The 24,135-nt window shown below is 37.4% G+C and overlaps 1 protein-coding gene across 4 annotated transcripts in view; it reads left to right on the top strand.

Moving 5' to 3' along the window:
- The window catches only part of Myo61F (unconventional myosin 61F), a 748,935-nt gene that overhangs the window by 394,605 nt on the left and 330,195 nt on the right, over positions 1 to 24,135 (top strand). For all 4 annotated transcript variants that reach the window (XR_016546978.1, XM_090374260.1, XM_090374259.1 and 1 more), the window contains exon 13: positions 3,562 to 3,642. Coding sequence is in view for 3 of the 4 variants with exons in the window: in XM_090374260.1 (XP_090230386.1) it covers positions 3,562 to 3,642 (81 nt within the window). In the remaining variant the exon portion in view is untranslated. The remainder of the gene's footprint in view (positions 1 to 3,561; positions 3,643 to 24,135) is intronic.

Genomic DNA, 24,135 nt, shown 5'->3' with positions numbered 1-24,135 from the left:
CTCCACAATGTGTGCCCTAAGATAATCGGCAATTATTTGCAAAAGTTCATCACACGTCTGATGCGATAAGTAATTTACATGTCCGCTACCTTGATTTCCATACTTTTGTAAGTGCAACTTTAAAAAATCATCATATTCGCTCAAATACTCTAAACTAGTCAAATAATTGCTTTTTCTCGAAGATGTTGCACTCTCGTTATGGCCTTTAAAAGCAATGCCCAAACTTGCGAGGAATTTTATTGTGGATACAATTCTTCGCAGAATCTCTCTCCAATAATTTTCTTTTTGCGATGTAATTTGCAGATTTTGAACATCAACGCGATTTAACGTAGAGGAGCGCTTGTATAATGTACACATTGAAGCGATGTGCTCTTTTGACATTTCATGCTCGGACAAAGTTATTCCAATATTTTTCCAATTTTGGAACCTTGTAGTCAACTTAGACATTGAGTCCGAAAACATTTTGCATGGGTAACAATAAATTGATTTGGATGTTTCGGAAAAAATTAGCCACGTCCTTTCTTCTTTTTCGCCATTCGAAATTTTTCTGTAAAAATGGTCTTTACACAAGCCTCTGTAGTAAATGCGATCACCGTGTTTATAGACCAATCTAAGTGTAGTTATATCGCCTATATTTCTTGGTTTATTTGAAATTAGAAATTCGACCATTTCATTAGATAAAACGTTAGGCCAGAGAGCAATATCTTTTAGTGTAACTTCGAATGGAATATTTTCCATTTGCATTTCAATATTTTCTAATGGACTTTCTTCTAACTTTTTTCTACTGGTTTTTCACCTTGTTGACGGTTAACTGGTTTTCATCTTCTTCATCATTGTTGCTTTCTTCTATACCTTGATTTTCAACTTGAACTAACTCCTTTTGTTAGCTGATGGAAGCTCCTTGTTCTTCATCTTCATTGTTGCTCGAATTATGATGGCTTGAATGGCCAGCACCAGTTATAAATTTGTCCAATGCTCCTTTCTGTTGGTTGGCAACTTGCTAGCGTCTTTTTTTAATTTGTCTTTTTTCAGCCCCTGATAGATGTCGTTTCATTTTTTTAGCTACCATTGGTAGGCTACCAATGAAATGTCATAATAGTCTGAATGTTTAGAATACTAGAGAAAAGATTTTTCGTTATAGTGCAATAAATTAATGATTAATTAAATTCAAAAATTATTCATAAACTAATCCAGGCGCTGATGTAACAACAGGAATTAATTTTATCTTAATATAATTTCAACAATATGCAATATACAGTGGTACCTTGGTTTGCGAGCATAATTCGTTCCAGAAACGTGCTCGTAATCCAAAGCACTAGTATATCAAAGCGAATTTTCCCATAAGAAATCATGGAAACCCAGTTTATTTGTTCCAAAACTCGAAAATATTCATATACTGTAAAAATGATTAATACAAAATACATACATACCTTTTCATATTTTTAATATTTAAATTTAATATACGTAAAGCAATCGGATTTATGGTAGGACCACTGTCACTAACGGAATCACTGCTATCTGTAGACTCTTTCTTTTTGCGCGACTTTAACAAGGAACCTCTCCAATGACACTTTGCCTCCTCTTGAGGATTTCACGGAAATATGACAATTGCATTGTCCTTAAACAGATTCATCGCTCGCACTATTACAAAATGAGGAGGCACGCTTGATACACATAAACAAAGCTCCGCGCATGTAGTAATTGAATAAACAACACCGTAAAGGCAGAGATACACTATTAACACCTCACATTTTACTAAAGCACATTTCTAGGGGTTACTACCATAAAACAATAAAAACAATTAAAAACAAGTTGCGTTTCTGCTAGTGGAATCTGTTATAAACTAGTAGTAAACTCGATCTAATTGCATATGCGATTATACCGATAACTGGAATTGTGTTGGTTTTTACGTTATTATGGTGAAATGTGTTTCCCCTTCACTGATATAAAAAACATAAATACATTTTCAGAATCTTCTCTTCATTCCTATCGTGTTGGGGTGATTCCGGTCCGACTGCCATTTCTTGTAAACACAAAGACCAATAGTGCATAAGCGAATTCGGTTCGTGTTATATAAGATATCGTTAAGTGTAAAGTTGGGGTTTCGGGGCCCTTCAGAAGTCGGGGCCCAGGGCGCGCGCCCGGTGCACCCGCCGTTAAATCCGCCTCTGGTTTCTCCTCAGATGCGTGTACACATGCGCGCATGCACGCATGCACACACATATACACAGAGAGTGAGAGAGAGCCATCTACAGATGTTCACAATGTAAGTCTGGAGTTTATACTCTCAGCTCTTCCGTGTTTCTTATTGTGGATGTTGTGGGTGGTCTGTAAAATATAAACACAACATAAGTCTTGATGAACATGTTTACCTAGAATATTTGTAAACCAAGCTTCATAAAGATTACTATCATAAGCAATTTAATTGATTGCTAAATCACATTGTTGAAAGTGATAATCCCCCCCACCATGTGGTCTCAGTTTGAAACATTTCTTAAACTCTACAAGATTGTAATTATAAATTTCATAATCCTTAACTATTCAATTCAGTGGGGATTAGACACAAAAGAAATTTCGTTGCAAGTTAAATGTCAGATACAGCCTGTAGCCAATTTTTTTTTGATATATATGATATTTAAGGCAAGCATTAAGAAGGAGTTTTTTGAGCAAACTCCACTAGTAGTATGATAGTTGTTCAATCATTGTTTGGTAGAGGTAAAAGTCTTTGTGTTTAAAATATCCATATTTAAACACTGTTAATTTTATATTAGTACAGTATAAAAAGTAACTCTAAAAATTAGAATCACTTGATTAAGTCTGTATCCTTATTAGGCAAAATTCCTCTTACCAGAACCATATCATCCTTCCTAATGAAAATCTTTCCATTTTTCGCTTTTGTTTTCCATAATAAGAATTTAAAGTAGTCGATCAACTGAACATAAACATAATCTGCCCTGTTATTGGACAGGTCTTGCTTGTTTTTTTTTTTTTTTTTTTTTCTTTAAAATTTTATGATTTGAGCAATATAAAAAGTCCTCTTTTACATAAGGTATTTGTATCTTGTATTTATGAGAGAACTATTGGAACTATTTCAACTAGTAGGTCAAACAAGCGTAATTTGCTCACTAAAGCAGATATTTTATTTTCAGCTTTATTTTTTGGTCGAGACAAATAATTCTCTACAATCCCAGTAGTATTATTCATTCACAATGCACTTGTAGTCTGGATAATAAATGCGAATTCTAAGACAAATATTTGAAAGATCTTAATTCTTGCTCGCACAGTCCTTTTCTTTTTTTACAAATTGTACCAGAAAAATATTTTAAATGCTTTCCTATAATGAGCACTTGTAATGATAATTGCTTTGGGAACCATAGCAAACAACTTCCTGAATTTATATCAGTTATTCATATTCTTTGCACAAGCTTTTACCTTTTATGACATACTCAAATATAGAAATTGTCTTTTACTAACAACAATACAATTAGTGCATACAATATAATATAAAATAAATATTAAAAATCTTAAATGAAATACAACAGCAGTATTTATTCCTTTCAGTGGGAACCTATTCATTTTTTCAATAACAAAATAATCTGTGACCTTGTTGAAGAACGTCACAAAGGAATCATTGCTATACTGGTAAGTACTATAAATTCCATAATTACTTCCTCACATTAAATTCTTGCAGAGTATGAAAATGTTTTTAGCAGCTATCTAGTCTTTATGAATACCTTAAAGTGTTACTATCAAACTTCTGTTGGGAATGTGCTATGTTATTATTCCATCTAGTTATCTATCACTATCTGAATGCACTGTACTTCATCATAGTCATACCTGTTTCTGCTCATGATATGATTAGATGTACATAACAAATAATAGTGAATTTCCATGTCATGGAAAAACTGATTACTGATCACTCTGAATCTAGCACAATAGTTGAAAGTTATGTTCAGGGATTGGACTGATTTGTTTATGAGGAGTGGCCAAGAAGTGTGATTCACTAAGCCACACAGTGGCTTAGCATACCATATTTATTGACCACAATAGCATGTCTAGGGTGAAGACATTGTAACATTTTCTCTGTAATCATCATCACACTTGTGTATAAATGTACAGTGTGATTTATTTGTACTGGGTAAAAATAAATCATTTCTAAAAAACTGTAGCCCTTTTACTGTTCACACTAGGACATCTTTGTCAGCTGTCGATATTTTCCCTGACAGATAATTTCAGTGGCCTTAAAAGTTTCAACAGGGATTCATATATAACATTGTTATCTGTTACAAACAAGCATGGCCTACTTATGCATGGTTCACCTTGAAAATAAACACATCTCACTCTGAATGCACTGCACTTCATCATACTCATACCTGTTTCTGCTCATGATATGATTAGATGTACATAACAAATAATAGTGAATTTCCGTGGCATAGAAAAACTGGATGTCCGTACACACCATAGCTTTGTTTGCATTACTAAATGGCGCCTCCGTAGCCAGGTGGGAAGGAGCAACAGTGCGTAGCACACGCTTCTTGATTAGACCGGGGTTCGAGCCCATCACCACCAAATACGGAGGATGCGGAAAGGTCAAGGGAATGACCACCGCATATCACGGAGCAATATGACCTTAGTTGCTAATGCTCCTGAAAACCAAATACAAACAAACAAGCATTACTAAACAAGTAATTACTGCCATATTTGTATTGGTGCATGGTCATAAAAACATGCATCTACTCTTCTGTATATTACATCTACTCTTCTGTATATTACTGCACATATTCTGTCTTCTGTCGTGTGAAGCTTTCTTATAATATTCCCTATGCTACAGTATTTAGAAACGAGTAAACTTTAATGGACTATAAAATAGACATAATTTAGTGCAAATGCATCATGTCTAAATATAGTAAGTTAACTGAAGTTAATTATAATGGTGCAATTTCATTACATTGCATACTATGAATGCTTTCACAATGAGTTGCCTTTCCGGTTGCTCTTTAAATAAGTAAAAAAAAAAAAAAAATTACGGAGGCCTGTTTAAATAAGTAATGCTTTCCCAATAGAGAAGGCTATTGTTACTTATTCTCAGTGGACACCACCACCCAGATGGCTGGTTCAGGGCTTTTTGTCCCTTTATCAGTGGCAGGGTAAGTATCCAGCGGTATAATTGCTGACAACCCAGTTGTGAAAATAACTCCACAATACGAGAGATGCCAAATGGTGTTTAGTAGTTTAAGACTTAATAAAAATTCAGGGCTAAAAGTCTCAGACTATATGAAAACTTACAGATATAGAAGTTAGTGCAAATGCATCATGTCTGTATGTAGTAAGTTAATTATAATGGCATTGTTTCATTTCATCTCCTCTCATATTGTGAATATTGTGCCTTCACTTCTTAACTTTAGTTCATTTACTATGCATAGACAAATTGCCAAGTGACAGTTTCCCAACTATTTCTGGTGCAATTCTCTAGTGTTTTTCCTAGGGCAAGTATTAGTTCTTTCATAAACCCTTCTCTGCTTGAAACTTTACTGCCTACATTCACTAGCAACATCACTGCTACACTCATTACTCATCATTACCACTATCTCTGCTAGCAATGTACTGCCCTTCTACTCTCCTGATTGCTTGGTCAATGGTTGGCACTGCTCCTGCCTTCACATGGCTGGGAGAAGGAAGTCCTTCTCCCAACCATGTGAAGGCACTAAAAGGAGCTAAAAGGGACTAAAAGGAGCAGAAATTGATTACAATGTATATCCACCACTAGAGCTAACAGGCTCTCAACATACAGTACTTGCACCCACAGAATGGAACATGATCTCAGTCTTCTGAAAAGAATGAGAACAAATTTTAGCAAATCAGAACCACCAGATTTTCTGATAATGGATTTGTTATTGATTAAGCCAGTAAGTAAACTCCTCTCCAATGTCATCAGAGATGTCTCAAAAATGCAGCAGGTACACCCAAAATGGTAAAATGACTCAAGTCAGGAGATCTATTAATTAAAACCACACAAGCAAGGCATTCTGAATTATTTTTAAAAATGTCCTTTATAAGCAGAATCCCAATCAGTGTCGTGCCACATAACAAATTGAACTCCTCAAAAGGAATGAGTGGGATTTTTTGAATATTACCGAAGAGGAGATAGTCATGGAATTACAAAATACAGAAAGTAACTCAAGCAAGGCTATGATCCAGAAGGACGATAAACTAGTTCCAACACAAAATGTCATATTGACTTTCAGTACACCTAATTTGCCAACATCAGTTAAGGCAGGCTACCTACAGTACTGAGTCCATTCATACATTTCAAAACCCTTAAGATGTTGCAAATGCAAAAAATTTGGTCATGCTCAAACAACATGCAGAGGCCAAATCACGTCCTAATTGTGGGTCAAAAAAATCATTCTCAAGCAGGATGTACAGCAAAGTCTCCAGAATGTCCAAATTGCAAGAAGGATAATCCAACTTATTCAAAATCATGTGGCATATGGAAAATGGAAAAAAACAGATACAAAAGTATAAGATTTAAATAAAGTATCATACCAAGAAGCAAGAAAGCAACTCAAGGTAACTATGTCAAAATGCATCTATGCTTCTGCTTCCCAAAATTGTCAAGCTGTTGAAACCCAAATGGAGGTATCCGCCCTGCCTAACACATTCATTGTAGAATAGGCATATTCTGTAGTATTGACAAATCAGCCTACTGACAAACCTGTTTTAGTTGACAAAATAAACAATACTTCAATCTCATTTCTACCTAAAATGACACCAACTGATAAAATACCAAGGAAACCACAAAGGCAACATGCCATTGAATTACCACAATCAAATTCAAGCAACATGGACAATGAAGATGTAAATGCACAAGACAAAACAGTCCTTGATCTTCATGCAGAAAATGACATGGAGACTGGATGTTCACCTAATGGAACCAACAACTCAATGTAGAAGAGAGTACAGATTACAGGTGCCCTTTTTTCACCTATAAAAGATAAGACCAAATATGACCATCAGAAGCAAACCTCTCTCTCTCTCACACAGGAAACAGACAGACTCACCTCACCTTCCCTCTTCATAACCAAATAATGCAGCCCATTGTACAATGGAATTTCAGAGGTTTATGCAGTAATACTGATGATATCTATGATTTGATCTCACAATATGATCCTGCAAGAGGCTAACTTAAATCCACAAGCAATAGCTAAATTAGCATTAGCAAAGGCACATGATGCAAGAAAGCAAGCTTATATAGCATCATCCAAGAAAAAAATAAACAAACAAACCCTTATTTCACCCATCCACTCCCTCCAAATGTTTGTCAAGTTCTGCGTTGAATCTATTTAAGCTATCAACTTCTACAACGACAGATGGAAGTTTGTTCCAGCAATCAATAACCCGCTGGCTAAAGGCAAACTTCCGTACATCTATCCTACAACTGTCTTTCCTCAATTTGAATTTATGCCCTCTCGGGTGATTATTCTGAGCAAGAGGAAGAATCCCATCTGCATTGAGCATGCTCAAATCATTTAAGGCTTTATACACCTCAATCAGATCACCTCGCAGGTGCCTAGTCTCCAGACACTGTAATTTGCAAAACTTAAGCCTTTCTTCATAAGAGCACCCCTTTGTTCCATTCACTAATCTTGTTGCCCTTCTCTGTACTCGCTCCAACAGCTCTACATTCCTTATTAAAATGAGGCCTCCACACCTGTATACAGTGCTCAAGGTTTGGCCTGACCATTGCCTTATACAAGGGGATAATCACCTCCTTATCCCTGCTAGAAAACTTTCTGTATATCATTGACAAGACACCATGACCTACTCTTCCAGACCGTTTGCATTGCTCAGAAAACTTCATATCTGCCTGCACAATTACCCCCAGGTCCTTTTCATTCTCTACCACTGTCAGTGTGGTACCACAGAGTTGATACGTTACTCTGGGATTACTGCTTCCCATATGTAGTACTTTACATTTGTCAATGTTAAACTTCATTTTCCACCTCTCAACCCATCTGCTCAACTTTTCTAGATCCTGTTGCAGCAGTGTACTGTCATTAGTGTCATTAACAACCCTGCCAACCTTCGTATCATCTGCAAACTTGGACATCAAGCCTGATATACCATCATCAGTATTATTTATAAATACAGAAAACAACAATGGACCCAACACTGAACCCTGAGGGACTCCACTAATAAATTAGTCCATGAAGAGCAGTGTCCATTGATTACCATTCTCTGTCTTCTCCCACTCAACCATCCCTTGATCCATAGCAGCAATTTGCCTCCAATGCCACACTGCTCCAATTTTTGCAGCAGTCTCCATTTGCAACAGTATCAAAGGCTTTTATAAGATCCAAATATATGATATCAAAGTTATTCTTTGCATCCAGTTCCTTTGTGACTACATCATAGTATCCAATCAAATTAGTCAGACAAGACTTCCCCTTAACAAACCCATGCTGTGTCTGAGCTATAACTGAAGTCTTGTGTAGATGATCCTGCAATGCTTCTTTAACCAGTGCCTCCAATAATTTCCGTGGAACAGAAGTTAATCTAAGAGGTCTGTAATTACCTGTGTCTCCCTTTGATCCTCCTTTGTGGATTGGAGTCACATTTGCACATCTCCAGTCCATGGGTACCTCCCCTGAGTCCAGGGAAGCTCTCATAATTATGGCTAAGGGTTTGCTTACTTCCTTTGCCACTTCCTTTAATATAACTGGATAGATTCCATCCACCCATAGGTTAATGTATCATCCACCCCATATAGGTTAAAATGACTACAATTATGACAACTTTCTACTTTTTGCTTTTAATTTTTCTCAGTAATTTTGTGAAATTAAAAGAATGCAAACAGCAAAAAAAAAAAAAAAAAATACATGAAAACTAAACAAAAATTTTCCAATACACTTAAAAACATTGTAAACACTGTGAAATTCTATTAGTTAAAATTATAGTGGAAATAATTTTCCAGTTATGCCAATTTCAGTTATTACAAAATAAAATAAAAATTAAACAAATTAAGAAAATAATAAACACCGATAATAGATCTAAGTTCAATATGACGAAAAAGATACTACTCAATGTTAAATTCATATGACTTTAAATAATATGAGATAGAATGTTTCAATCTTTAGTCACATACACAAAAATAACAACTGTTTGGTAATTGACTAACATACCTATTCCTTTCAAATATTTCAAATCCATATATATCAAGTAGCCCCATCAGTGTCTTTCTGCTTCTTTCCTAAAATTGTTAGAAATAACAAATGCTATATCACCTCATGTGAAATTATGAGATACAAAATTTAATATTTAAGCTAATTTAAAAGGAGCAAGAACTGCAACACTAAGTCATAATACATAATTTTTGAACTTAAACTTTCTCCATTTGAATAACTTATCCAATATAAGCATTTTAGAGTATCATTCTTAACCTAAATTAAATTTCATGAAATAATATAAACAATTTCAAAAACCAAAAAAAAAATGTTAAAATCCAATTTTTAAAGTAACTTTTGCCAATTTTAATAGCATTAATGTATTACAATGTATGTTATCCTTTTAGTACTTGAATATGCTTCACATGTTGGCAGCATCCTATTCTATCTGTAAGATAAAATGTGTTTGCTACATATTTGTTAAAGGAATGTTTGTTTGTGATTTAGATTTTGTAGCGCACCTTTAGCCAGAGCCTACCATACGTATCTTGACTTATTATAATAAGAGTCCAAGCAAGGAGATTATAGAATGGCATTTGATATTTTCTTACACCAATGTGTATTCAAGGCAATAATATCTAATAATGTCTATGCAATTGCTTCTGAATATATAATTTGATTGTAATATATTCATAATTATTATTCTGAATATATAATTATGAATGCATTACAGTTGCATTATACACTGAGTGATCACTGAATTATGAAAAACCCTTTGAAAACTGAATGTGACCCGTTGACCACGTGAGGTACGAGAGTGCGCAGTTAGTCGACCTACGTAGCATAGATAAGGTGTCAGTGGTCCAGCAAGTAGTAAAATTCCGAGCTTGATGGGTAAAAGGAAGGATTTATCGGACTTTGATAAAGGACAGATTGTGGGAGCTTGACGAGTTGGTGCCTCGATTTCCCAAATGGTTGAACTGGTGGGGGTGTTCGGATCCGCCATAGTTAAAGTGTACCAGGACTGGCATCAAAATGGTCAAACAACAACCTGATGGCAAAACTGCAAAGGTCAGCGAAAGGTTGATGTTAGAGGTGAGCACTGTGTCCGATGACTCATACAGGCGAACAGGCACAGCACTGTTCAAGAGTTGACTACCCAGTACAACATGGGCCAAACCAAAATAATATCTGCCATGACCATGCACTGCACACTTGCACATATGGACTATAATGATCCCTACGTCATCCTCTCGTAACCAAGGTTCATCAGCATAAAAGACTCGCCTGGTGCAAAAAGCATGCAAGTTGGGCGTCAAAAGACTGGAAGATGTTGTGCTTGTAGATAAGTCACTTTATTTACTCCACAGTGTGGACAGTCGTGTACAGATTTGGCATCATCAACAACACGAGGCTCTTGATCCATCATGCACAGAAACAAAAGTGCAGACCGGTGGAGGTGGTTGTGTGTTGTCCCACGTTTCACTGGCAGGAACTTGAACCATAGGTGCATGTGGAACAGCATATCAGTGGTCTCTGCTTTCGTCAACTGCTTTCTGACTGTGTACACCCCGCTATGTTATACTTTTTCCCAAATGGTGATAGTATCTTCCAAGATGACAATGCACTGAGCCATCAGGCACTTGATGTGTAGGAATGGTGTGAGGAACACAGTTCTGACTTCCAGCATATCAATTGGCCTCCGAACTCTGCCGATATCAATCCCATAGAGCACTTGTGGGACACTATGGAAAGGCATATCATCAGGCGTCTGGATACACCAATCACTATCATACCTGAATTGCTGGCCGCATTACACACAGCTTGGTTGGCCATACCTCCCAAACGCTTCCAACGTCTTGTTGAATCAATGCCACGTCGGATAGCTCCTGTACTGAGGGCAAAAGGAGGACCTACGAAGTATTAGGTAGGTGGTCATAATTCCGTGATCACTCAGTGTATATTCAGAACCAGTTGCATAGACTGGTCCCGTGCACAAAGGAAAAACCTGTCAGCCAGCAGTCCAGGAGTGAAAGCATGAGTAGCAGTTCCTTGTGCTGCTGAGGAAGAAGGTGTTCCACAAGGATCAATAATTAGTGCAACTCATTTTTCACTTAGGCTGAACACCATAACCCACAACATTTCTAATACTGTAGAACTATATGTGTATCCCAGTGATCTTACTTTATACAAAAATATTCATGCCATTGAAAGACAGTTACAACTTTTCATAAATAAGCTAGAAATATGAATGCTGCAAAATGGATATCCATTCTGCTTGAAAAAAACTTAACTTGCTCAGGTCCATTTCTGCTATGACATGGGATGCCAATAGATACACCCTTCTACATCTGTATTGTGCCCTCATGATCTCTTGTCTAGATTATGGCACTGTTGTCTATTACTCGGCATTAACAACAAATTGCTCCAAATCAAACAGGAACCACATTATGGAATTCTAGCTTTAGGCAAAACAGACAGAAGAGGTTGTACTAGCAAGATTACACCTAGGGCAAACACACCCAACCCATATGTATCTTCTAATGGGGGATTACCCACCTCTATGCATGCATTGTTCATCACCACTTACTGTCAAACATATACTTCTAGATTGTATGTATTATGCTCATATCAGAAAAAGTCCTTTCCTTTCTCTTTCATGATTACAAGAATTTTTATCTACCTAATATGAGGTTGCTCCTCCACGTGCAGCCAAAACAACTCGTACCCCACAAGGCATGGACGATACAACATTTCTAAATGCTTGTGGTATCTGGTACCAACACGTAACCAGCAGATCCTTTAAAACTCTGGGTCCGTGGTTGAGATGCTGCAGATAGGCGTTGCTGTTCCAACACAAACCATTGATGGGATTGATGTCTGGGGAATTTGGAGGCCAGAGCATTACATTGAAGTCTTCCTCATGCTCCAGTCTTGAACAGTCTGGGCAGTGTGGCATGGCACATTATCCTGCTGAAAGATGGTACTGCCTGAGGGGAAGACTGTTGCCATGCAAGAGTGTACCTGGTCAGCAATGATGTTTAAGTAGGTGGTAGACATCAGAGTGCCAGGCACCTGGATGACTGGACCCAGAGTGTCCCAGCAGAACATTGTCCAAAGCATGACACCGCCACCACCGACTTGTTTTTGTCTCAATGTGCATCCAGGCACTGTCACTTCCCCAGGTAAATGATGCACACATACCCGGCTGTCCACATGACACAACAGGAAATGTGATTCCTTGGATCAGACGATCTTCTTCCAATCACTCAAGATTCCAGTTTCGATGCTTGCGTGCCCATTATAAGTGCTTTCACCGGTGAACCATGGTTAGCATGGGCACTCGGAGTGGCCAGCAACTATGGAGCCCCATTTTCAGCAGGGTTCAATGTACTGTGTGTTGTGACACACTCCCACCACCAGCATTCCAATTAACTGCGAGTTGCACAACAGTCTCCCTTCTGTTGCCACGTGCCATCCGCAAGAGCGTTCACTCACCTCGAGCATTAATGAGCTGTGGTCATCCAACACCTCGCCAGCGATTTGTGGGTTTCCTTCCTTGGACCACTTTTAGTAGGTACTAACCATGGCCGACTGTGAGCACCCCGCCAGCCTTGCCATTTTGGATATGCTCTGACCCAGTTGTCTGGCCATTACAATTTGGCCTTTGTCAAACTTGCTTAAGTCTGTTGTCTTTCCCATCTGAAGAACAAGAGTAACACTGATTAACGGAGCTCAGTATCAGGTGTTTTTTATACTTTGTCCCGATCCACACACTCGCACCGTAGTTCACCTGCAGTTGCTTTGATTTGCATAACGACTTGCTGGTCATAATGTTTTGGCTCATCAGTGTGTGTATATATATATCAAGTGGTTATCAAATAAATTCTCTATTCAGGAGAGGATTAGATTTTACTTAACTTAGGATTAGATATTATATTATCAGATCTTTGAAATCTGCAGATATTATTCTATGTGCTTTCCTTTACTTGAGATGAAATTCTGAAAATGGAGAACTGCGTGTGACACAGTTTTGCATAACATCTCATTGGAGATGTTGTCTACATGCTGTTCAATGCTTGCTTTCAAATTAACAAGCATCTGTATGCCGCCATGGTACACTCTGTCTTTCAGGTATCCCCATAGCCAGAAATCACAGGGATTTAGATCTGTGATTGGCTTGGCCAGAACTGCAGAATGTCTCTAGAAATGATGCGATGATTTTTGAATGTTAAAAGGAGTATTTCCTTCACTTTTCGACCAATTGGGGGAACACTATGGTCTTCAAGCACTGCCTTTCTTGCAGAGCAGGAATGATGTGATCTGTTAGAAGAGTTCAGTACCGTGCACTAGTTACCGTACACTTTACGGGGCCATGAGGTCTAGACTCTTAAAGGAAAAATGCTCTGATTATAAACTCTGCTGTGAATCTATTCCATACTGTACATTATGGACTTTGTAGTGGTCTTTCATGCACACCAGATGGACAAGAAGTTCTCCATATTTGGCAATTTTGTGTATTTACAGCCCCACGAAGAGTTAAATGTGCCTCATCAGATCACAAGGTCATTCAAGCCCATGTATCATCAAGTTCCATACTAGCCAGAAATCGTAGAGCAAAGTCTGTTCATTGTTGCTGATTGCAAGACTTTAGTTCTTGTACGGACACCAGTGTAAAATTATTTTAAGCACTTTACATACAGTAGACCAAGGAAGGTTCAAATCTCTTGACACACCTCTGCCACTACTGACTGCTAATATTTTGCATTCTGACCTGAAGGCCATTGCAACCTCCACTTTATCCATTGCCTCCGGGCACCTCCATAGCCAGGTGGGCAGGAGCAGCAGTGCGTAGCACACGCTTCTTGATTAGACCGGGGTTCGAGCCCATCAAATATCAATTGCAGAAAGGTCAGGGAATGACCACCGCATATCCCAGGAGAAATATGGCCTTAGTTGCTAAATCTCCTAAAAACCAAAAGAACAACAACAACAACAACCAATACCTCCGATCCGATATGTGGTCATCTCCTGCCTGGAATTACACCTAACTTCCTAGTCGCTTCAAATTTCTTTATTAGTTTTCGAAACCCCGCTGACGTCAAAGGTCCTTTACACAAACCTTTAAGTTTCTGATATTCACGTAGTGCTGCATTAGCGTTACTATTATTCTGGTAGAACAGTTTTACTAAAAGAGCACATTCTGTTTTTGTTAGGCCTTTCTGCTGTTAACGAACACTATGTCATTTGTGTAAGCAGCATGTCTTGAAGTAAATGACAACTTTTACATATGTGCAGTGCCGTTTTCCCCTGGTGGAAGAAATTTTAACTAATTTTTTTTCTTCTACAAATCGCTTAAATGACATACCTACTGATTTTTACAGTGCTAACTCTAACCGTTTGGACACTAGGGTCTCCTGAATAGGGAAACTTATTTTATAACCACCCTGTACACACACACACACACAGTTGGACCTCTCTTTAACAAACTTCCATATAGCAAATTTTTCTATGTAGCGAACTTTTTTGATTTCCCCCTGGTCATTACATTGAAAATAGTTTCCATATAACGAAGAAAATTTCCATATAACGAACTAATTTTGAGAGTCCTGGGTATGCATTGTTTGCACCTCTGACCTTAGAGGTGCAAACAGCTAATGCTGTAGAAAGCACGAATTAAAGAGCTAAAAGAATTAAGAAATAATCACTTTAGCTTTTAATAGCTAAAGGCTTTAATTCTTAAGAGCATTCCAGAATTTAGTGTTGCCCATAAAGCATTTACTGTACCAAGAAGTCATGCTGGGAAACTGCTATCTATGTGTCCACAGCCATTGGCAAAGGTTAAGGAATATTTCCAACACTAACATTGGCTTTGGCCAACCTGTTTTCTGTTGCAAGCACCCTATTAGAGAATTATGAGAGAGTGATTTTCCTTTATCCCGGAAATTCACCTGTTGTTTCGCAGAAATGAGTCATCCATACTTTCACTAAATTTCACCTGTCTCTGTATAGTAGGTACAAGTGGTCCGTAAATCAGTTTTGTTTTAGCTGCTGTGCAAATAACCTTACAATGTGTAAGAGGAAATCCTTGAGTGTAGTGGAAAAAGTGGAAGTGCTAATTAGTGTAGATAAGGGCATTAAAAAAAAAAAGAAATCGCTTTAAAATTCGGTATCCCTGCCAGTAATGTGTCAACCATTCTGAAAAACCGTTTTCTGATTCTCAAACTGTTTGAGGAAATGGGACCCAGTCGGAAGCGTACGAAATTATGCCTGTATGACGATGTAGATGAAGCAGTTTTTAACTGGGTGAAATTGATTCAAGACCAAAACATGCCAATGTCAGTGCCATTAATAAAAGAAAAGGCTACAGAGTACTCATCTTTTATGGGGCATAAAACTTTCCAAGCCAATTCTGGTTGGCTGGACAAATTTAAACAGCACAATGGCTTACTCAAAAAAGTTGTTTCCAGTGAAAGTGAGGTTGTAATTGAAGAAGACTGTACTCATTGGAAAGAAACAGTTGCGAAAAATATTATGGAGGACTACGAGCCCAAAGACATATTCAACTTTGATGAAACAGGTCTATTTTTTAAATGTTTGCTGAATAGGACACTGCCTTTTAAAGCTGATAAATGTGTAAAAGTAGTAAAAATAGTAAGAAGAAAATTGAAGTCTTGGTTGGTGCAAATATGGGTGGTAATGAAAAACTGAAGTTTTTAGTAATAGGCAAAAGTAAACAACATTTCAAAGGAGTAAAGTCGTTAGAGTTGGACTGCAACTACAACAAAAAAAGTTTGGACGAAAAGTGAAATTTTTGTACAGTGGATTTTAAATTTCGATAGAAAGATGAGGAAAGAAAACAGAAAAATTGCTTTGATTGTCTACAAATGCCCTGCCCACCTTCACTCGGTAATTTCGAAGCTTGCAAGTGTGAAGCTTGTTTTCTTCCCTTCGAATACCTCGTCTAAACTGCAGCCAATGGACCAAGGCATTATCAAGAATTTGAAAATGCACTACTGAAGGCACATACTGAAAAAAATTATACTGAGAATAGAAACTGATCAACCTATAGATTCTGTTATAGATTTGTGGATGTGCATATCTGAGTTGGCGAAAGTGTGGTCGAGATGTGACTGAAAGAATGATTAAGAATTATTTCTCAAAAGCAGGATTTGCTAAAATGCCAATTAACAGCAATAAGAGGGATGAACTGCTACAAGACATTGAGCAATCTTGGAACGAACTCCAAGCAAGAGGTTTGATCAGTGCAGAAACTGTTCTTGAAGAATTTTTAGGAATTGATAATGATATATAGTAGCTGAATATCCAAGTGACTCCGAAATTTTGTAGAGTATTCAGAGAACTAGTGACAATATCGACGATGACATGGATGAAAATGAGGACAACAAAGACAACATTAAACCTTTCAAACGTGAAATGTTGGCAGCATTTGTAACTTTGCTTTGAGGCCTTCAGTGTGATGAAAATGTGCCAGAAAATATATTTGAGTGCTTAAACAAATGCAAAAATTTTTATGAACGATGTACAGTAAAATCCAGTGTACAACAAAAAATAACCAAATATTTTATGACATAATTCTTAAAAGTGTACTAATATATTGTGCACATCATGTAAGTAAGTAGTCATTTTTTAATATGTGTATTGATAAATTAATTGTTTTAAAATGTTAGAAAATTTATTCATTCCCACTTATTTCTGATTTATTTTCCATATTTTACTGGATTTCTGAGTTGAATTACAATGTTTCTTAATGTTAGAAAAACCATATTTCTTTATAACGAAATTTCTGTATAACGAATTTTTTAAAGCAAATGATCGATTTTGTTATATGGAGGTCTTGCTGTATATATATATATCCAGGTAGTTCCAGACTTTACGAGTTAATTCATTCCTAGCACGTGCTCGTAAACCAAAAACTCAAAGTGGGAATTTATTACCCATAGACATAATGTTAAAAACAGGTGTTACGTTATCAACAATGAAATTAGTTAGCTAATTAGTTTATGTTTAAACAATGATTGATTTATCCAAAGAAATGAAAACGTAGTCTGGAAAATCAAGCAAATTATAATAATAGAGAAATTATTTATGACTTAACAAATGTTAAAGAATGTTTATTCTTCATCATCGACTAAATGCACACTCATTGATCATTCATTGTTGGGTCGGCACTCATTGGTTTGTTGTACAAGGAGTCGTCGTCTTCAGAAATGCTTCAAGAGGCGTTTGTTTCCAAGATAATCTGCTCTTTTCGTTATAAATTTCATGATAGCATGCATAAGCATTTTTTAACGGAACACACAAATTGCAACTAACTAACAAGATACGCGTAAGTGAAATTGCAACTAACACAATTCGCGGGGAGTAACAAGTTTACGAAGCTTAAAAAAAAATAGGAATAAAGAGAAGATTCTAAAAATGTATTTATGTTTTTTATACGATTGAAGATTGCAGTGAAGGGGAACACATCTCAACATAATAACGTAAAAACCCACACAATTCCAGCTATCAGTATTTTCACAAATTCAGTAAGATCGAGTTTACTACTCATTTATAATAGATTGCACTAACAGAAAAGCCTAATAAACCGGAAAGTGCAAATTATTTTTGTGTTTTTGGTCGTGACTTCCAGAAATGAGCTTTAGAAAAATATCAAGGCTGTTCAAAATTGATTCTTAAAACGGAACATTTGATAACGATGAAAGTGTAGTGCATTTTAACAATTTGAATTGATAACTAATACAATTTCCATTATAAAAATGACCTTTTGAGGGAAATAGCTTACTTGTACAGCAAAAATTTCAACTTCCGGGGGCTTGGAACAAATAACTAAAGAACAATGTGTTATTGGGTTTGCATTACGATATTTTCACGATACGATGGAACAGATCTCTGGAACGGATTAATATCGTAAAGTGGGGTGCACTATATTATATAGGTACGCACGTGGTTTGAAATTTGGGATTTATGAAATGTTTAACATTCATTTTTTGCAATTAATCTTCATATCTTTGATTTTGTTGATACTTGATACTTTAAAAAAAAAAAAAAAACAACTCAAACCCAGGAACTCATAAAGCAAAAACTCGCAAAGTGGCAATTGCCTCTCTCTCTCTCTCTCTCTCTCTCTCTCTCTGTGTGTGTGTGTGTGTGTGTGTGTGTGTGTGTGTGTGTGTGTGTTTTTATCTAAATAAACTGTGAACCACTCAGAAAGTTTCTATCACTGGTGGTGTACACCACAGTTTGAGAAATACTTTCTTAACATATTTATACATTTAAAATTATAAAAACTCTTTATGACATTTAAACATGATTTATTTTCTTAAAGATGTGCTGGAGTATCAAAAATAAGTTGTTACTGTGAGAAAATTAAATTGTACACACAAATAGTACTTGGGGTCATTTTCAAGTAGGAAACTTAAATTTCCTTTTTTTTTTCCAGCTCTTCTAGAAACATACAAGTATACAATATTATCTTGATCTCACGGAAAGCTGTGATCAATCACTCCCTGATGCTTAATGACATTCAGATGTCTTGCATAAATAAAATACTTAGTCCTGCTGTCTAGACTGCATAAATAAAAATATAAGATCTCAAGTGTCTGATGTTAACATTAGCATTAGTAGAGGCATTTGATGCAAGAAAGCAAGCTTATGCAGCATCAGCCAAAAAAAAAAAAAAAAAAACCCACTTCCACTTCACCCCTCTGTTCGTTCAAAATACCTGTCCAGCTGAGCCTTAAACTTATTTAGCCTATCAACCTCCGCTACAAGGGATGGAAGTCTGTTCCACCAACCAACCACTCGCTGGCTAAAGGCAAATTTCCGCTCTTCTATCCTACATCTGTCTTTCCTCAATTTGAATTTATGCCCTCTCAGGTGATTATTCTGAGCTAGAGGAAGAATCCCATCAGCATTGAGCATGCTCAAACCATTCAAGGCTTTATACACCTCTATCAGATCACCTCGCTGGTGCCTAGTCTCCAGACACTGTAATTTGCAAAACTTAAGCCTTTCTTCATAAGAGCACCCCTTTGTTCCATTCACTAACCTTGTTGCCCTTCTCTGTACTCGTTCCAGCAGCTCTACATCCTTCTTGAAATGAGACCTCCAGACCTGTATACAGTACTCTAGGTGTGGCCTGACCATTGCCTTATACAAGGGAATAATCACCTCCTTATCCCTGCTGGAAATATTCCTGTATATCATTAACAATACTCCATGAGCTACACTTGCAGCCCGTCTGCACTGCTCAGAGAACTTCATATCTGCCTGCACAACCACCCCCAAGTCCTTTTCATTCTCTATCACTGTCAGTGTAGTACCACAGAGTTGATACGTTGCTCTGGGGTTGCTGTTTCCCATGTGTAGTACTTTACATTTGTCAATGTTAAACTTCATTTGCCACCTCTCAGCCCATCTGCTCAACCTTTCCAGATCCTGTTGCAGCAGCATAGTGTCAGTAGTGTCCTTGACAACCCTGCCAACCTTTGTATCGTCTGCAAACTTGGACATTAAGCTTGATATACCATCATCAATATCATTTATAAATACAGAAAACAATAATGGACCCAACACTGAGCCCTGAGGGACTCCACTAATAACATTAGTCCACGATGAGCAGTGTCCATTGATTACCACTCTCTGTCTTCTCCCCCTCAACCACCCCTTTATCCATAGCAGCAATTTGCCTCCAATGTCACACTGCTCCAATTTGTGCAGTCTTCCATGTGCAACGGTATAAAAAGCCTTTCTAAGATCCAAGTATATAATATCAAAGCTATTCCCTGCATCCAGTTCTTTTGTGACTGCATCATAGTATCCAATCAAATTGATCAGGCAAGACTTCCCCTTAACAAAACCATGCTGTGTCCGAGCTATAACTGAAGTCTTGTCTAGATGATCCTGCAGTGCTTCTTTAACCAGTGCCTCCATTAATTTTCCTGGAACAGAAGTTAAGCTCACAGGTCTATAATTACTTATGTCAGCCTTTGATCCTCCTTTGTGAATTAGAGTCACATTTGCACATTTCCAGTCTATGGGTACCTCCCCTGAGTCCAAGGAAGCTCTCATAATTATGGCTAAGGGTTTGCTTACTTCCTTTGAATGCTTAATGACATTCAGATGTCTTGCATAAATAAAATACTTAGTCCTGCTGTCTAGACTGCATAAATAAAAATATAACATCTCGAGTGTCTGATGTGTGTAATATTTTATATCAACAAGTAATCACAAGTTTATTCTGAATTTTTACTTATTTATTTTTTTATTTTTTGTGGACAAGAAAACTTATCTTTCTGTTTATTATTGTATGAAATGAAATTCATTCAGATAATGAGATTAAACAGAAGGTTTAAATATTATTTATAAAAGATTAATTTATATTATAGATTAAACAGAAGGTTTAAGTTCTATTTATTTACAAGTAAATATTGTTAGAATTTTAATTTTTGTTGATTTGGTGTAAAATACTGATTTTGAAGAAAGAAGTCTATTTTAGGTGTCATTGTGGAGGAACTTATCCACTAATTTCCTCAGAATTTTACTACACACACTTTAAATAAGAGTACTACTCCAGTGGAAAGGTATATTGTTATTTAGATGCTTATTTAAAATGTATGCCATTCTCCTTTCTTTGAGATGATGCCAATAAGTTCTGAAAATGTAGTATGCAGACAATAAGTGCTAAACCTTCACTGTCTTCAGCATATTGGATATGTAGATATTGGAGTGGTGCTTTTTATTTAAAGTACTGTTCCAATATGTGAGTCACTGACAGTCCAGTGATGTATGTATTGTAATTCATTGGTTTGTCAGGTTGTAACTTGTGATGCTTATTTCCCCCACCGGTGAAATATAAATTAGTGTTAAAGCTGCAGTATGCAGAATGGCATATATTTTCAATAAATAGCAATATTAGTAGTAGAAGTAATGGACAGTTATATAGCATCAGCCAAAAAAAAAAAAAAAAAAAACACAGTTCACCTGTCCCTACCCTCCAAGAATTTGTCTAGTTCTCCTTTGAATTTATTGAATCCATCCACTTCCACAATAACAGATGGAACCCTTTTCCAACAATAAATTACCCACTGGATGAAGGCAAACTTCCACACATCTGCCCTGCAACCATCCTTCCTCAACTTGAATTTATGCCCCCTCATGTGTGTAGTCTCAGCAAGTGGGCGCCTCCATAGCCAGGTGGGAAGGATCAGCAGTGTGTAGCACACTCTTCTTGATTAGACCGGGTTACGAGCCCGTCACCACCAAATATGGAGGATACGGAAAGGTCAAGGAATGACCACCACATATCGCGGAGCAATATGACCTTAGTTGCTAATGCTCCTAAAAACCAAATAACAAACAAACAGCTCAGCAAGTGGAAGAATGCCATTACATTCAGCTTACTCAATTTGTTCAAGGCTTTAAACATCTCAATCAGATTTTCCCCTAAGGTGCTTAGTCGCAAGATGTTGCAACTTGCAGAACTAAAACCTGTCTAAGTAAGAGTTCCCTTTTATTCCCTTTACCAATTTGGCTGCTCTTCTCTGCACCTGTTCTGGCGGATCTACATCCTTCCTAAAGTGAAGCCTCCAGACCTATATACAATCACTCAAGGTGTAGCCTAACCATGACCTTATTCAAAAGGATAATCACTGCCTTATCCCTGCTGGCAAAGTTTCTATATTAACAAAACCCTTGAAAGTGTCTGCAATTCTGCCCAGACACAATAGGAGGGAGTATATGATGAGAGCCTTGTCGATCAATTCGGCCCTGGAAAGATTGTGCAAGGCTCAAGGGGTAGAATTTTTTTCAGCCTGGACTGTACTTGTTAACAGGAGAGACTGCTTCTACAGGGATGGGATACACTTAAATATAAAGGGCTCAAGAATATTTGCTGATGCTATCGAGGCAGTGTTAGTTGAGTTGGAAAACTGCTAGATTGATGTGGAGGGAATCCACGAAATAATAGATTAACAGCAGCTGCTGGCAGTGGTGAAAGTGATTCTTGCACTGCTTCTATTGGAATGAGCAGCAGCCTGGAAAACAAGATGCAGGGGATTTCAGAGACTGCTCGGAGTCATTGTGGTATAATTAAACAGATGGGTTTTCTGTTAGGGTAGCTAAGAATAGAAACAGGTGCATGTATACTTGCGTGTACACCAATGCTAGGAGTTTGGTAAATAAATTTGATGAATTTGAGGTATTGCTCAAAGCATCAAAGATGGATATTGTTGGGATATCAAAGACATGGTGTCACACAGATATAAGGAATGCAGAACTGGAATTTGGGGAGTACAATGTCTACAGAAAGGATAGAGCTAGGAAGGGAGAAGGGGTTATGCTATTAGTTAAGAAACACATAAAATCCAAGGAAGTGAAGACAGTCGACATTGCAGGACAGTGCAGTGTCGAGTCAGTTTGGTGTGACATAAGCATTGAGAGATCAAAATTGAGAGTAGGAGTGTGCTATAGGCCTAATGACTCTGATGAGTATAATAAGAAACTGTACAGGGAAATAGAGTGGGCCGGTACATCAGAGAGTCTTATAATTGGGGGATTTTAATTTCCCAAATATTGACTGGAATTTGTGGGTTGGTCACTCACGCACTTGCAAGGCTTTTGTTGATTTATTGGATGATTGTTTTCTACATCAACATGTTCGGGAGGCAACTAGAGGGAGTAATACTCTTGATTTGATTATCAGTAGTGATTCTTCATGCATTAAGAATCTGCAGATAAAGAAACCACTAGGTGGCAGTGATCACAGTGCGCTGAACTGGGATTTACTCAATGAGGTAACTACCATTAGGGGTAAAGGGAAGGGTTATTGATTTCGTAAAGGAGACTATGATGGACTGAGACAGTATTTAAATTCTATACAGTGGGACCAACTGATGATGTTACCAACAGCAAATTCAAAATGGGAAGCATTCAAAGAACTTATCTTGGAAGCTACTAGGCTTTACATACCAACTAAGAAATATTGTTCAAGATTTAGGCCTAAATGGATGTCAGATGAACTAATGAGACATATGGCAGAGAAGAAAAATGTATGGGATACATACCAATTAACACGTGACACAGAAGTTATGAGAGTTACAAGTTGATCTGTAACCAAGTTACAAAGGAGGTTAGACAGGCGAAGGCAGATTACGAGATATCTTTGGCAAGGGATGCAAAGAAAAACAGCAAAGAGGTCTTTACTTATGTAAACTCTAGAAGGAAGGGGATAAATCAGATTGGTCCACTTGATATCGATGGGTCAACTGTTGATGATCCTGCTCAGGTAGCTAACAAATTAAATGAATATTTTGCATCGACATTCACACATGAGGAGTTATTCAGCGAGGGGAATGCCAGAGGTGTATTCAACTCTGGCAGTAAGCTAGAGAATCTTGTAATCTCTGAGAGTAAAGTGGAGGAGAAATTGTTGAAGATAAACACAAGAAAGGCACCTGGGGTGGATGGGATCTATCCAGTTATATTAAAGGAGGCAGCAAAGGAGGTAGGCAAACCCTTAGCCATAATTATGAGAGCTTCTTTGGACTCAGGGGAGGTACCCATAGTCTGCAGATGTGCAAATGTGACCCCATTTCACAAAGGAGGATCAAAGGCTGACACAAGTAATTATAGACCTGTGAGTTTAACTTCTGTTCCAGGAAAATTAATGGAGGCACTCATTAAAGAAGCACTGCAGGATCATCTAGACAAGACTTCGGTTATAGCTTGGACACAGTGTGGTTTTGTTAAGGGAAAGTCTTGCCTGACCAATTCACAAAAGAACGGGAGGCAGGGAATAACTTTGATATTATATATTTGGATCTTAGAAAGGCTTTTGATACTGTTGCACATGGAAGACTGCTGCACAATTTGGAGCAGTGTGGCATTGGAGGCAAATTGCTGCTATGGATAAAGGGATGGTTGCGGGGGAGAAAACAGAGAGTGGTAA

Source organism: Mastigoproctus giganteus, chromosome 5, assembly GCF_048544385.1.
Source record: "Mastigoproctus giganteus isolate SK-2022 chromosome 5, ASM4854438v1, whole genome shotgun sequence".
NCBI classification, from domain to species: domain Eukaryota; kingdom Metazoa; phylum Arthropoda; class Arachnida; order Uropygi; family Thelyphonidae; genus Mastigoproctus; species Mastigoproctus giganteus.
The sequence above is the reverse complement of the archived record's forward strand: the minus strand, read 5'-3'. Positions and strand labels throughout refer to the sequence as shown.